This window comes from Apodemus sylvaticus, chromosome 11 (assembly GCF_947179515.1).
Source record: "Apodemus sylvaticus chromosome 11, mApoSyl1.1, whole genome shotgun sequence".
NCBI lineage: Eukaryota > Metazoa > Chordata > Mammalia > Rodentia > Muridae > Apodemus > Apodemus sylvaticus.
The window spans coordinates 2061412-2074841 of NC_067482.1; the positions used below are offsets into that span (position 1 = coordinate 2061412).

General features: G+C 39.1%; 1 protein-coding gene across 11 annotated transcripts in view; it reads left to right on the plus strand.

Moving 5' to 3' along the window:
- Evi5 (ecotropic viral integration site 5) overlaps positions 1-13430 on the plus strand; it is a 161635-nt gene that overhangs the window by 92024 nt on the left and 56181 nt on the right. For all 11 annotated transcript variants that reach the window (XM_052199133.1, XM_052199122.1, XM_052199130.1 and 8 more), the window contains 4 exons: positions 73-213; positions 1912-2070; positions 8875-9021; positions 11077-11172. In XM_052199133.1, the coding sequence (XP_052055093.1) occupies positions 73-213; positions 1912-2070; positions 8875-9021; positions 11077-11172 (543 nt within the window). The remainder of the gene's footprint in view (positions 1-72; positions 214-1911; positions 2071-8874; positions 9022-11076; positions 11173-13430) is intronic.

Here is a 13430-nt window from a genome sequence, read left to right on the forward strand (position 1 = left end):
CATATGTTCACATGTATACAAACAGCCATACACAACTAATTAAAAAAAATCTCAATTTTTCTCTGGCTTTAGAAGAACAACTCATTTCCTGATGAGAATAATATTGCAAGGCTTCAGGAGGAACTCATTGCTGTGAAGCTGAGGGAAGCTGAAGCCATTATGGGTTTGAAAGAACTTCGGCAGCAAGTCAGAGACTTAGAAGAGCACTGGCAGGTATGTCAGGATTCACGCTTTCTGAAAGGAGCTAAAACCACTATTCTTAGTTTGTGTGAATTTGAAGTAGCTGGGGATGAAGAATCTTGCTTTGTGTCGTGATTGAGACACCCCCAAATCTTCCCAGATACACTCTTTGCCTTCTCTCCCTCCTTCAGGTGCTCCTTTTTCTAAACTCACTAGTCCAGTTTATGCAGCCTCTATACTTATGGGTATGGGGGTCATTCATTTGAGCATGATTGATCTACCAGGGGCCACGTTCCTAAAGAAAACTTACTGACTCTGCCTTATCCAGGAGCAACTGTCAGGAGCTCGAGAACTCGCCCCACTCCATGCTGGAATGCTCACTGGCTTGATTATGCAGCTGCTGAGAGCTCAGGAGTGCAGTGGTCCTGTCATGCCCAGAAGACACTGCTGTGCCCTGGTCTTTCCCTGTCACTGGCTTTTAGGCTTCTCCATCCCTTCTTCACAGTGGTCCCCGAGCCTGCTTTATGTCTGAGCTGTCCGTATGACCTTGTTCTCTGCACTTTGATCATTTGTCAATTTCTGTGTTAGCTACAACCTACTGCATGGGGAAACTTGTCTGATGAATTGCACTAACCTATGGTATAGAAATGGAACTTATATTTTTGGTTGTGAACCTAGCCTTTAATGCTGAGGATCTGTCCAGACCTAGAAATGGAACTTGGAGGACAATTTGGTAGTCTGTTCATTTATCAAACAAAGATTTTCTTTACTATTAGGTACATTGTTGGAAAGTGTGAAACACCTGAAGGGGACACCAATGTATATATGTAAATTTCTAACCTCTTTTGAAAATACCTATAACAAAATAAATGACACTTTAGGTATATTCCCACAAATGAATCTTCTTGTGAGAGAAATTAGGTAAAGAACAAGATGTAACAATCTGTAAAACAGAAGGGAATGAGTCTTTAAAAAGTAGTTACTGGGGTGGTGAAGTGCACACCTTTAATTCCAGCACTTGGGAGGCAGAGGCAATCAGATTGATGAGTTTGAGGCCAGCCTGGTCTATAGAGTGACTTCCAGGACAGCCAAGGCTACACAGAAAAACTCTATCTTCAACCCCTCCCCCACCAAAAAAACCCTACACAGTTTCAGAGTGTTGGACTTGGTTTGAATGGGGTGGGAGGATGGGGAACTGGGGGAAGGTCAAGGGGGTGGGAGGATAGGAAGAGAGAGAGCTAGTAAATAATTGAAATTGGTCTTTGAGGGATCCTGTGAGACAACTCAGTGGGAGGAGACAGTTGCTGCAGGGCCTCAGAGAACCTGAGTTGGGTCCCCTGGAGTCACATTGTGAAGGAGCACTGCCCCTTGCAGGTTGTTTTCTGAGCTTCATGTATGACTATGGAGCACCCCCCCACCCCAACCAGTGAATAAATGAGATACACTTTTAGAAAAACATGGCCTTTCAAAAATGAATTTTGAGTGGTACACAGGTGGAACAATTAAAATTAACCTGGACATGGCGATGTGTTATCTGGAATCCCAGCCCCTAGGAGGGCTGAGACAGGAAGAACATAAGTGCAAAGACAACCAGGGTACTAATTACAAAGCAAAAGCTTCTCTTATACAGAGAAACAAGTGGTTGTGAACAGTGCTTACATATGTGCTCTGTAACGTTAACTCATCCTCTGTGCAGTACTTGTTGGGATATAATAATGTTTTCTGCTTTAGCGTCACTTAGCTCGGACTTCTGGAAGATGGAAAGACCCACCCAAGAAAAATGCTGTGAATGAGTTACAGGATGAGCTAATGAGCATTCGCCTTAGAGAAGCGGAAACACAGGCAGAAATAAGAGAGATGAAGCAAAGGATGATGGAGATGGAGACACAGGTATGATGGGCAGGCCCAAGTGGGTGGAGACCAGCGCTAGATCACAGTCTTAGACAGTTGTTTTCCCAAATATTTCTAAAACTAACTGTGACTATAAACAAATACTGTAAAGTTACGAAGAATGAAAACGTAGGTTTTAAATGGGAAGTTTGAATGTCATGTCAGAGTGTTTAAGGGAGTGGTAAATGAATCAGGTTCTCTGTGTTATAAACCTTAGAACTGACATAAAGGCTGAGGTCTAGAGAGTATTTTCTAGTCCTCATGTAGACAGCTAAAACTTACTTACCTATTGCTGTCTGCTCTTATTCTTATAAGACAGTGCCTGCTATCAAAGCTGGCATTCCAGCATTTACCATTGTTGTTTGTTTCAATTAAGCTGGCTGGCTAGCAACATCCAATGATCTGTCTGTGTGTGTGTGTGTCTGTGTGTCTGTCTGTGTGTTTGTCTGTGTAACTCTAGAGTTACAAATGTGAGCCACCTTTTATATGAGTGATGGGGATCTGAACTCGGGTTTCCATGCTTGTCCAGCAAGCACTCTCACTGAGATGTTGCCCCAGTATTGTTTGGTTTGGTTCAGCTTTGTTTTGGGTTTTGTGGAATTTTTTTTTTTTTTTTTTTTTTTTTTTTTTTGAGACAAGACTGTGCTGTATCCCTGGCTGGCTTCTCACTCACTCTGTACCTTGGATTGGCCTCAAACTAATGACAAATATGCTCCAGCCTCCCAGTGCTAGGATTATAGGCAGAAACATTCTTTTTCCTCAGAGATATAATCTCTGCTTTGACCCTTTTCAAAACGATATAAATTTTTATTGGTTTATTAGTAAAACTCATAAAGTTGCCTTATTGCACAAATTAAGAAGGAAAATATACGTAGAGAAAGATTCCTCAACTTGAATACTTTTTTAATGTTTGAGTGATGTTTATTTATCTAGCCTGTGCATTATGGGATGTTTAGCAGCACCCTGGCTCTGCCTACCAGATGGTTTTCCATACATTTCCAGCAGAGAATCATTTGTCCACTACAATGTGCATTCTGCCTTTTCAAGTGTTTAATGTGATCCTGAGTAATTAAGTCTCCTCATGTTCCCTTTTCTGTATTAACTCCCTATCTTAAATTTATTTGGCCTAAGATGTGCAAATTATTTCGTTTATAAAATCTATTGTATTGTAAAGGCATTTTTGGCTTTTTTGAATTACATTCTTCTGAGCTGCATTTCACATAAGGCTGTCGTGTGGGATCCATGGGGAAGATTGCAGGATCTCTGCTGATACTGAAATCTTCAGATGCTCAAGTTCCTTAAATAAAATGGTTTATTATTTTTATATAATATTTGTAATAATATATGCATATACATTCTCCAGAATACTTTAAACCATCCTTAGGTATGAGGGCTAATATAATATAGCACAAATGTAATAGAAATAATTTTGCACTCCACTGTTTAGGGAATAATAAAAGTCTGCATGTGTACAGTGCAGATACACTTTCAGTGCTTAGCAGTGTGAATTCATGGGTACTTAGGAAGGGCCAACCGAGCATGTGATTGGTTTTCAGAGGATTTCTTCAGTCAGTAGGGGGCATAGTTTACTCATGTCACTGTGTATTCCAGTGAACAAATAATGGTCATTCTATGTCAGGCACCATAAAGTGAACATGCAATCTTTAGGATAAACATATCATCTAATTACCTCAAAAAGCTTTATTGACATTAAAAATATGGAAGAGGCTAAAATTATGAAAAGTAGAAATTAGGTTTTATAGAGGGAAGTTTTATTTTATGAACAAAATTTATTTATCTCTCATATAAATATATATATATCCTATCAGATAACTCAGTTTCTATGTCATCCCAGGGCTGCTTCTGTACATTGATTTGTTTCTAGTTATGTACTTCTGTTTCTCCTTCCTTTTTTACATGCTTTGTAAAATTTTGCACAAATTTTCATATGCTCCAACAAGTATACACCAAGATAGATTGGTTATCTTGAAACAGACATCCATAGCATGGGGAAGGGGACAACAGCGATTGGGTATCTTGTATAGAGCAATAACTAAGGTAAATAGTTTTGAGCCTAGCAATGGGTACACATTTTCCTCTGCCAGGCCTTTCATGTGGCAGACTTGAGTTAATATTGTCAGATGGGCTGAGTTTAGTTTTGCTCTGTGGTTATGCAAAATGTACTTCAGGGTTCAAATGCTTTGGCATTACCTTATTTTCAGAATGAGGGCTGGTTTTCCAGACAGCTTTTGTCCTGTCTTTATTCATATTCTAGAATCGGGACTGGATTCAGCAGTTTTCCTCCATTACTTGTTGCAGGAAATTGGAGGGGCAAAGGTATTTTCTGATAATCCTTAGCGTTAGCCTCCATTTTGCTTTTGTATCAGAGGTATTGGGCCTTCTAATGCTTCTGCCCACTAATAGATGTAGCCCTTAGTCCGGAACCTATTCTGCTTCTTCTCTAAGAAACAATGTATTTTGTAATGCTAAAGACATCACTGTGTCAGATAAAGATTTGATTCCCTGGAGGAGACAGGTATGTTAAATGCATTCTTCCTATAATAGCTGGTTTTCCATTCCCTCCAGCACATACTTTGGACGTTTTTAAGACAGATCTTCCTATGGGGTTGCCATCCACTTCAGTTCCTTCAGTTCTTGCCCTAACTCTTCTATAGGGCTCCCTGATTTCTGTCCAATGCTTGCCTGTGAGTATCTGCATCTGTCTCAGTCAGCTGCTGGCAGAGCCTCTCAGAAGGCAGCCATGCTAGTACTGTCATGCATGGCCCGTTGAGTCTAGGTTAGCAAGACCAACAGTGTCAACTTACCTAGAACTGTGGGAGCTCCCAGAAAAGCCACCCACTAAAGAGCATACTGGGGCTGGCCCGATGCCCCTGGCACACATGTAGCAATGACTGCCTTGTCTGGGCAAAGTGTGAAAGGATGCACCACTTGATGCCCCCCCCCACTCCCTCCAGGGGGTGGGGATACCTGGGGGAGGTACCCTCTCAGAGGCGAAGAGGGAAGGGATGAGGGGGGGAAGCATTCTTGGAGCAGTGACCAAGAAGGGGCAACATCTAGGATGTAAATAAAAAAGATAATTAATTTTTATAAAGACTCTGGCTAACCTTTGTTGTGGTACATGACAAGAATGTGTTCAAAACGTATGAATCTTTCCAGGCCAACACTTAACCTCCACTAGTCTGATTTCATTCTAGCTGAATTTTCTTTACAGCTTATAGCTGCTTCTGCCCTGGTAAAAAGAGCTTATATCCCCTCCCTTTTCCTTAGGAGGCTTCTAGGTTAAATTGAGTTCAAGACCTCATCCCCACCCTTATTCAATCAGAAGATTTTAGTATTCTGGCTCTTCCTCTTCCCACTCAGAGATCAAAAGTCTTCATTGTCTGTTGGTTTGTATTTCCATTTTTATCCCCCATTCATTTTTTTCTCATTTCCTAGTTTTAAATTTTTTTGTTTATTTTCTCTTGTGAGAAATTTTCTTTTGACTTCTTTATTACTTCTTATTAATGTTCATTTCCTGAAAAATTGGAAACACTTGCCTGGCTAAATGAATTCTAAAGGCAGTAATTATATCTTGTTTTTAAACAGTAAGATCATCAGAAGAACTTGCTGTGTTTGTCCACGTTACATATTATTTTGTATACAGCTTGTGAGCCTATAGATGGTTGGGTACTGCTGCAGTCATATGGACTCAGTGCTCGTTTGATGTGATCTGTCTAATATTCTGTTTATTCTGACTGCTGTATCTTTCCTTCTTTCCCCCCCTTCCTTCCCTCCCCTCTTCCTTCTCATCCTCCTTCTCTGTCTTGCTTTGTTGCCCAGGCTGGCCTCAAACTCACGATGCATGTAAACTGCTAGGACTGTAGGTGTGTGTATCACTCCACTTGGCTTTCTTTGACTTTCTTAAATTGAGGTTGATATATTCTTATTTGAGCACTTAATTGAGTAAAGTCTTATAGGCTAAAAAACAATCTCTAAAGCGTTACATATTTGCTGGTAAATGCCTTTCCTTCATATATACTGTATTTTCCATGACTTGCCTATTTTGTTAGCATTCTGAACCGTATTATATAGTATCTTGGTGAGGATTTATTTGCCTTTGTCATCCTTGGGATTAGCTGTGCTCCCTAAACTATAGATTCTTATTCATGTGTTTATTTTTGAAGCACTGGAGATTGAATCCTTGACAGTCAAGCATTGTATCAGCGAGCTTCCTTCACCTCTCCTCTTCCTTTGTGGCATGGTCTCACTAAGTCTTGAGTTCACAGTATCATCCAAGTTGGCCTGGAATTTGTGGTCCCCTTGTCTCAGCCTCCTGAGTAGCTGGGATTATAGTGTTACCCAACTAGCCTAGACTTTAGCCACTTTTTTTTCCTGTGGAGGGCAGGGGAAGAATAAAAGTTTCTCAAATATTAATGGACTTTATCACAGTTTTTAAAAAATTCCTTTTAAAAAAGGAAATACCTCCTTTCCTTTCCTTTTCTTTTTCCTTTCCTTTTTCCTTTCTTTTTTCCTTTCCTATCCTATTTTATTATTTTTGGTTTTTCAAGACAGGGTTTCTCTGTATAGTCCTGGCTGTCCTGGAACTCACTGTGTAGACCAGGCTGGCTTAGAACTCAGAAATCCGCCTGCCTCTGCCTCCCAGAGTGCTGGGATTAAAGGTGTACACCACCACTGCTCAGCCCAGGCTGGCCTTGAGCTCATGATTTTCCTGCCTCTGCCTCCTTCAGCAAATCCTACCGGTGTGTGCCACCACGACTGGCTGGACCTTGTTTTATTTTCTGGTTCTTAGACATTCTTTCAACACTATTTTTTTTTCAGTATTCACGCCTAATCTTGTATTTAATCCTTTCAGTGTGTGTGTGTGTGTGTAATGAATATGTACATATTTGTATATGTTTGGGTATGAATATGGAGGCCAGAGGCTGACTTGCGGTATCTTCCTAGATCACCCTTCATGTTTTTTTGGGAAAGGTCTCCCTTTGAATGTAGAGTTCATATGTTGGCTAGGCCAGATGCCAGTGAGCTCTAGAGGTCTTTATCTCTGTGCTCCCTTGCTGTTTGTTCCCCAGGGTTGGGGCTACAGATATGTGCCACCATGCCCATCTTTTATGTTGGCATTAGAGATGAAAACTGAGGGCTTTGTGGCCATACACGACAAGCATTTAACCATTGCTCCAGCCCTCATTGAATTCTATTACCAGCAGTTATATTGAGTTTTAGAAATTTTATTTGATTAATTTTTAAATTTGCAAAATTTCATGAGGCATGATGACACACCTTTATTTTTTTTAAAGACTTATTTATTATATGTATATGAGTACACTGTAGCTGTCTTAAGGCACACCTGAAGAGGGCATTAGATCCCATTACAGATGGTTGTGAGCTACCATATGGTTCCTGGGAATTGAACTCAGGACCTCTGGAAGAGCAATCATTGCTCTTAATCACTGAGCCACCTCTCCAGCCTGATGACACACATTTATAATTACAATACTCAGCAGGTAAAAACAGAAAGGTTATGAATATCAGACCAACCTAGGCTACATAGCAAAGACGTTAGCTCAAAAACTAAAAATGTTTTTTGGCCATTTCACTGTTCCCTTTCCCCCCTGCTCTGACTTTGAAGTGGCACTGTGTGCTGTAGGGTGGCCTTGATCTTGGGTCTCAAGTGCTGGGACGACAGGCCTGCCCTGCCCTGCCACTTCTGCATGTTTCAATATGGCTTCTTTTTTGCTCATGCTTTTTCTTCTTCCTTTTATATCTTTAATAATTTTAAGCATTTATTTTATTTGAAGTCCTCATATAATTACCTCACTATGAGAAATTATTAGAATAAACTCTTTCCTTTTTGTCACATACTATTTTCACCCACAAATAAGTCCTTTATTTTTATTTATTTATTTATTTATTTATTTATTTATTTATTTATTTTTGAGACAGGGTTTCTCTGTATAGCCCTGGCTGTCCTGGAACTCACACTGTAGACCAGGCTGGCCTCAAGCTCAGAAATCCACCTGCCTCTGCCTCCCAAGTGCTGGGATTAAAGGCATGCACCACCACTGCCCAGGCACAATTAAGTTTTGAATTGTGGTTTTGTATTTCGTTGTTGGGAAAGTTTTCATCGTAGAATTCTTTGCAGTGGTACTAAAGGAACATCCCTTTGAAATAACTCCATTGAATTAGTTTTTTCAGTGGTAGCACATAAGACAGTCAAAGCTTGTAGGTTTTTTTTATAACTGATATATTTATATAATTTTTATTATTATATTAAAAATATAAAATTTTCAGTATTTCTAGCATTTTGAAGCAGGGTCTCATGTAGTCCAGGCTAACCTCAAATTTACTACAAAGACAAAGCTGGTCTAGTACTCCTGACCCTCCTGCTTCTACCTTCTAAATACTGGAATTTCATGTGAGCGACAATGCCTGGCTAATGTGTTGCCTAAGAGTTTGTAATATTATTTTGGAGAATTCAGGTTTTTCTTTTAAAGATCCCCCCCACCCCCCGTCTCGTCTCTGTCTCTCATTGAACATCCTTCCTCAGCCTTTCATTACTAGAACTACGTATTCCACACAATTGGCTATGGATTCTTATACTAAAAGTATAATAATATAATTAAGTAATTTAAATAAGTAATATAATATAAAAAGCAGTTTTATATCTTTCTTCCATTTTTAGTATATATCTTAAGGCTTTTTATAAGGCTGTTGAAGTATAAGATAAAAAATTATTAAAAATTTCCATCCTTTATCTGTAGTATGTCTGTTTACATTTCTCACTAGAACCAGATCAACAGTAACCAACTTCGAAGAGCAGAGCAAGAGGTAACCAGTCTGCAGGAGAAGGTGTGCTCCCTGTCTGTGAAGAACAAGGGGTTGCTTGACCAGTTAAGTGAGGCAAAGCGCAGACAGGCAGAGATTGAATGCAAGGTGAGTGTCAGTGCAGTGGGGCTTTATACATTTATCAGGGTTGGGCATGGATTTTTTGTTTGTTTGTTTGTTTTTGTTTGTTTTAAGACAGGCTTTCAGTATATATTCCTGGCTAGCTTGCATTTTGCTTTATAGACCAAATTGGCTTCAAAATCCCATTGATTCTTTTACCACTGCCTCTTCTTGCTGGGATCACAGGCATGTACCATACGCCGGTTTATTTTTCCTTCTTTTTTTCCTGATCTTGTTTTAGTGGTTGTTCTCAGACAAGGTTAGCTCATTTTGTTTAGAGGGTGAATTTCAGGGAGGAAACTTGATTTTTAACCTCAGCCTTGGTTAAGTTAATGTCTTAACTGCTAATGGTCCTTTTTGATGTACCTTTTGGTGAGTATCCCTTTAAAATGTAGCTTGTAATGACTCACCTGAAAATGCAGGTAATTGCAGAGGTTGAAGCTGCTCCCCTGATTCGTCACATTAGCAGGCAGTCCCTACTCCCGGTCTTACGTAACAGAGAGCAAGAGAGATGTGTGTGTGCAAGTGGGCTAAGAAAAATGAGTACGGTTTCTGGTACTCTCTTAAATAAATTCATTTAAGATAAATTCCTTTTTTATGAAAGGAACTTAAGGAGCTTTAGGTAATGAGGACAGTTGGCTGGGGCCATCGGGTAGAGTGTGTGTGAAAAATCACTAAAGAGATGCCTGCCATCTGAGCCTCAGTGTGGATTCCTGAAGGGAAGCCATGATACTTTAACAAGAAGTACTAATCTCCTTAGCAGACGGTAGGGACGATGCCCTCATGTATTCCAGCCTTATTATTCTATGAAAAATAAGACTTTCAGTGGCACATATAAAGTTTTAATTCCATCAACTCGTCCTGGTGTCATTAAAAACCAAGAGTAAAGCTTGAGTGGTTTATCAGTGTCACTGAAATCCAGAGATGAAATTACATCCTAATAAATATTCATGGCCGTTAGAATTTAGACTGAAGAAATCTGTAGGCAGCATTAGAATTGTACTAACTCAAGAATTGACCCTTTTCAAAAACGCAACTGGGTTCATTTAGAAATAAGGTAGTGCCCGCTGAGGCTCTGTCCCTATGACTTGCCACAGTGATAGCCTCCCGACTGTAATACCACATTGCCCTTGTCGATTTGTCTTTAATAAAGAATTATATTTAATTTTCTCTATGTGGATGTCTTTAAACATTTTGGTAGCAGTGTTTCTAAATTTAATACTATATTAGTATCTCATAGCAAAATTAAAAAAATATGTTCAATTATGAAGATACTTGTTTTTGAGTTTTTCTAAGTAATGGATAAAGACTCAGAATAGTAGACTCAGCAGATGGATACAGGATTTTTCCCTTAGTTTTTATTTGTTCATTTGTACCTTGTAAAGTATACTGAGGATACTAGCTCTGATATGCCCTTGTATGTGAGCTCTAAGTTGATTTAGTCTTTCCCTGTTGCCTTTTGCAGATCCTGGTAATTAATGTTAGGGTATTAGTTGTCATTCTGGCACCTAGTATTTGTATATTCCCCTTGTTAGAGTGTAACAATACCATAACAACTGTAACTTTTCAAGGAAGCCAGTCCCTTAGTTATATAAGTAGATTCTTTTTCATAAGTAGTATATGATTAAGGCTTATGATTTGTTTTTGAGTAATCTTTAAAACCCATTTTATTTTTTATTTATATTAAGTACCTGGATATTATTTGTATTAACATTATTTTCACTCTATAAATGAATTTGAATATTCTCACTTTAAATAGTAAAAGCCTATAATTCTGTTTCATAACCCCAAACACCTGAATCCCAAAAGTTTTTTCATAAATTTTATACAGGTTCATTTGGAGGCAGAACCTGATTTGAATTGATAAAAGGCCACTTACAAGTTGTTTTTGTCCTGTTGGTTATGGCTGTTTATACTGTGCTGCCTCAGACACTGCTGGGTAATACTAATGTGCAGTTTATACACCTTAATATTTTGTGAAATCTGAAAACCCTCGATTTTGAACTCAACTGGTTTGTTGCTATGTCCTGTTTGCTGCTATAGAACAAGGAAGAAGTCATGGCTGTGAGACTCCGGGAAGCTGATAGCATAGCTGCTGTGGCTGAGCTACAACAGCATATTGCTGAGCTCGAAATCCAGGTATGATATGGGAATGCAAAGAAGTGGGCCCTTCCTGTGCCCCAGAGTAGCTTCTCTTTGTGTGTCTCCTGATGGCTGTGATTCTACTGTCAATATTAATCCACTTCAGGGTGCTTTTATGTATGTAGGGGCAGGGGGGTCATGTAGAGACCAGAGATGGAAGCTGGGTTCTTTCTCCATTGCTATCCACTTTATTTCCTGAGGCAGGATCTCTCACTAATTTGATTACTCTTGCTAGCTAGCTTACTCCGGGATTCCTTATCTCTGCCTCCTGAGTGCTGGCACTGCAGGTACTGCCATGCTTAGCTGTCATTTATGTAGTGCTAAGGATCTGAACTCCAGTTACCCCATAGTTAAGTGGTAAGTGATCTACCTATTGATAAATCTCCTTAGCCTTGGAGAACATTCTTATTTATACATAACATAAAACTTTTAAACTGTACTATTCCGTAACATTAAGAACATTTATACTGTTATATGACCACCAGTGCCATCTCAAGCTTTTTCATTTCCTGCATGAAACTCAGTGTGTCCATTAAATACTAGCTCAACATTCCTTCCTTTCATAGCCTCTGGCATTCACCATTATAGTGTTAGTGTCTTATCTCTCTGAACTTCACCACTCTAGGGATCTGTCAGGATCACGAAACATCTGTGACAGGCTAGTTTCAGTTAGCATGAAGTTCTTAGGTTGTATACTGTTTTAAAGCTAAGTGCATCCTTCCTTGCATGTGCCTACCACATGGTGTTATCTATTCCTTCATTTATCTACCTTTGCTGCTGTGAACAATGCTGCTATAACCAGAGATGTGTACATACCTGCTATACTTCTGCACTAAGTTCTGTGAATTATCTAGAACTAGTGGGTCATATAATACTTCTGCTTAATTTTTTTGTGGAATTGCAGTGCTATTTTCTATAAAACATATCATTTTACATCCTTAATTCAGAGCATAAGAATTCCATTTTTTCTTCTATTGGGTACTTTTTAAAAGATTTATATTTTATTTTATTCTATAATGTTTGGCCTACATGTATGTCTGTGTACCATGTGCATTCAGTTGGCACAGAACCCACAAGAGAGTTTCAGATTTCCCACAGATGGTTGTTTTTGATGCACAAAAGTTTTTAATTTATTTTGATGTCCAAAAATCTTAGCATAGAACTTGGGGTTTGCTTTTGTTACTGTTCTCAGTCCATCTTGAATAACACTTTATCATGTCTTTACACTGCCAGTTTTATTTAAAAAAGAGAATTTACTCCCATCACTTCTTAGGCTAAATAAAGTAGGAGATTACAAGTGCTGAATTCCTGCCCCACTCTCTACCCTCAAAATAATTTTGAATAGCCTACTTTTACTATGGTCTATTTTTTTTTTTTAAATGGGTTTGAGTATTTTGCCTGTGTGTGTATGTCTGAACCATGTTGTCCCCGAAGAGGTCATAACAGGGTGTTGGATCCCCTAGAACTGGAGCTACAACTGGTTGTGATTTTGTCTATGAGTATTTTTCCTGGGTACCGTGTATGTGTAATGCCTGTGGAAGTCAGAAGAGGGTATTGGATTCCCTGAAATTGGAACTACAAATGGTTGTGAGTCACCATGTGGATGCTGAGAGCTGAACCTTGGTCTCCTACAATAGTAATAAATGCTCTTAATTGCTGAGCCATGCCCTATCCCCATGCCCCACTTTTATTTTTTTAATTTATAAACTAGGATAAAGGAGTTAATGTCCTATATGAGCAAAATATTATAGGGTTTGTCTGTTTGGTGTCTTTTTTTTTGAATCTTTTTTTTTATTCGATATATTTTTTATTTACATTTCAAATGATTTCCCCTTTCCTAGCCCCCCCACTCCCAAAAAGTACCGTGAGCCCCCTTCTCTCCCCCTGTCCTCCCACCCATCCCTTCCCACTTCCCCGTTCTAGTTTTGCTGAATACTGCTTCATTGAGTCTTTCCAGAACAAGGGGCCACTCTTCCTTTCTTCTTGTACCTCATTTGATGTGTGGATTATGTTTTGGGTAATCCAGGTTTCTAGGTTAATATCCACTTATTAGTGAGTGCATACCATGATTCATCTTTTGAGTGTGGGTTACCTCACTTAGTATGATGTTCTCTAGCTCCATCCATTTATCTAAGAATTTCATGAACTCATTGTTTCTAATGGCTGAATAGTACTCCATTGTGTAGATATACCACATTTTTTGCATCCACTCTTCTGTTGAGGGATACCTGGGTTCTTTCCAACACCTGGCAATT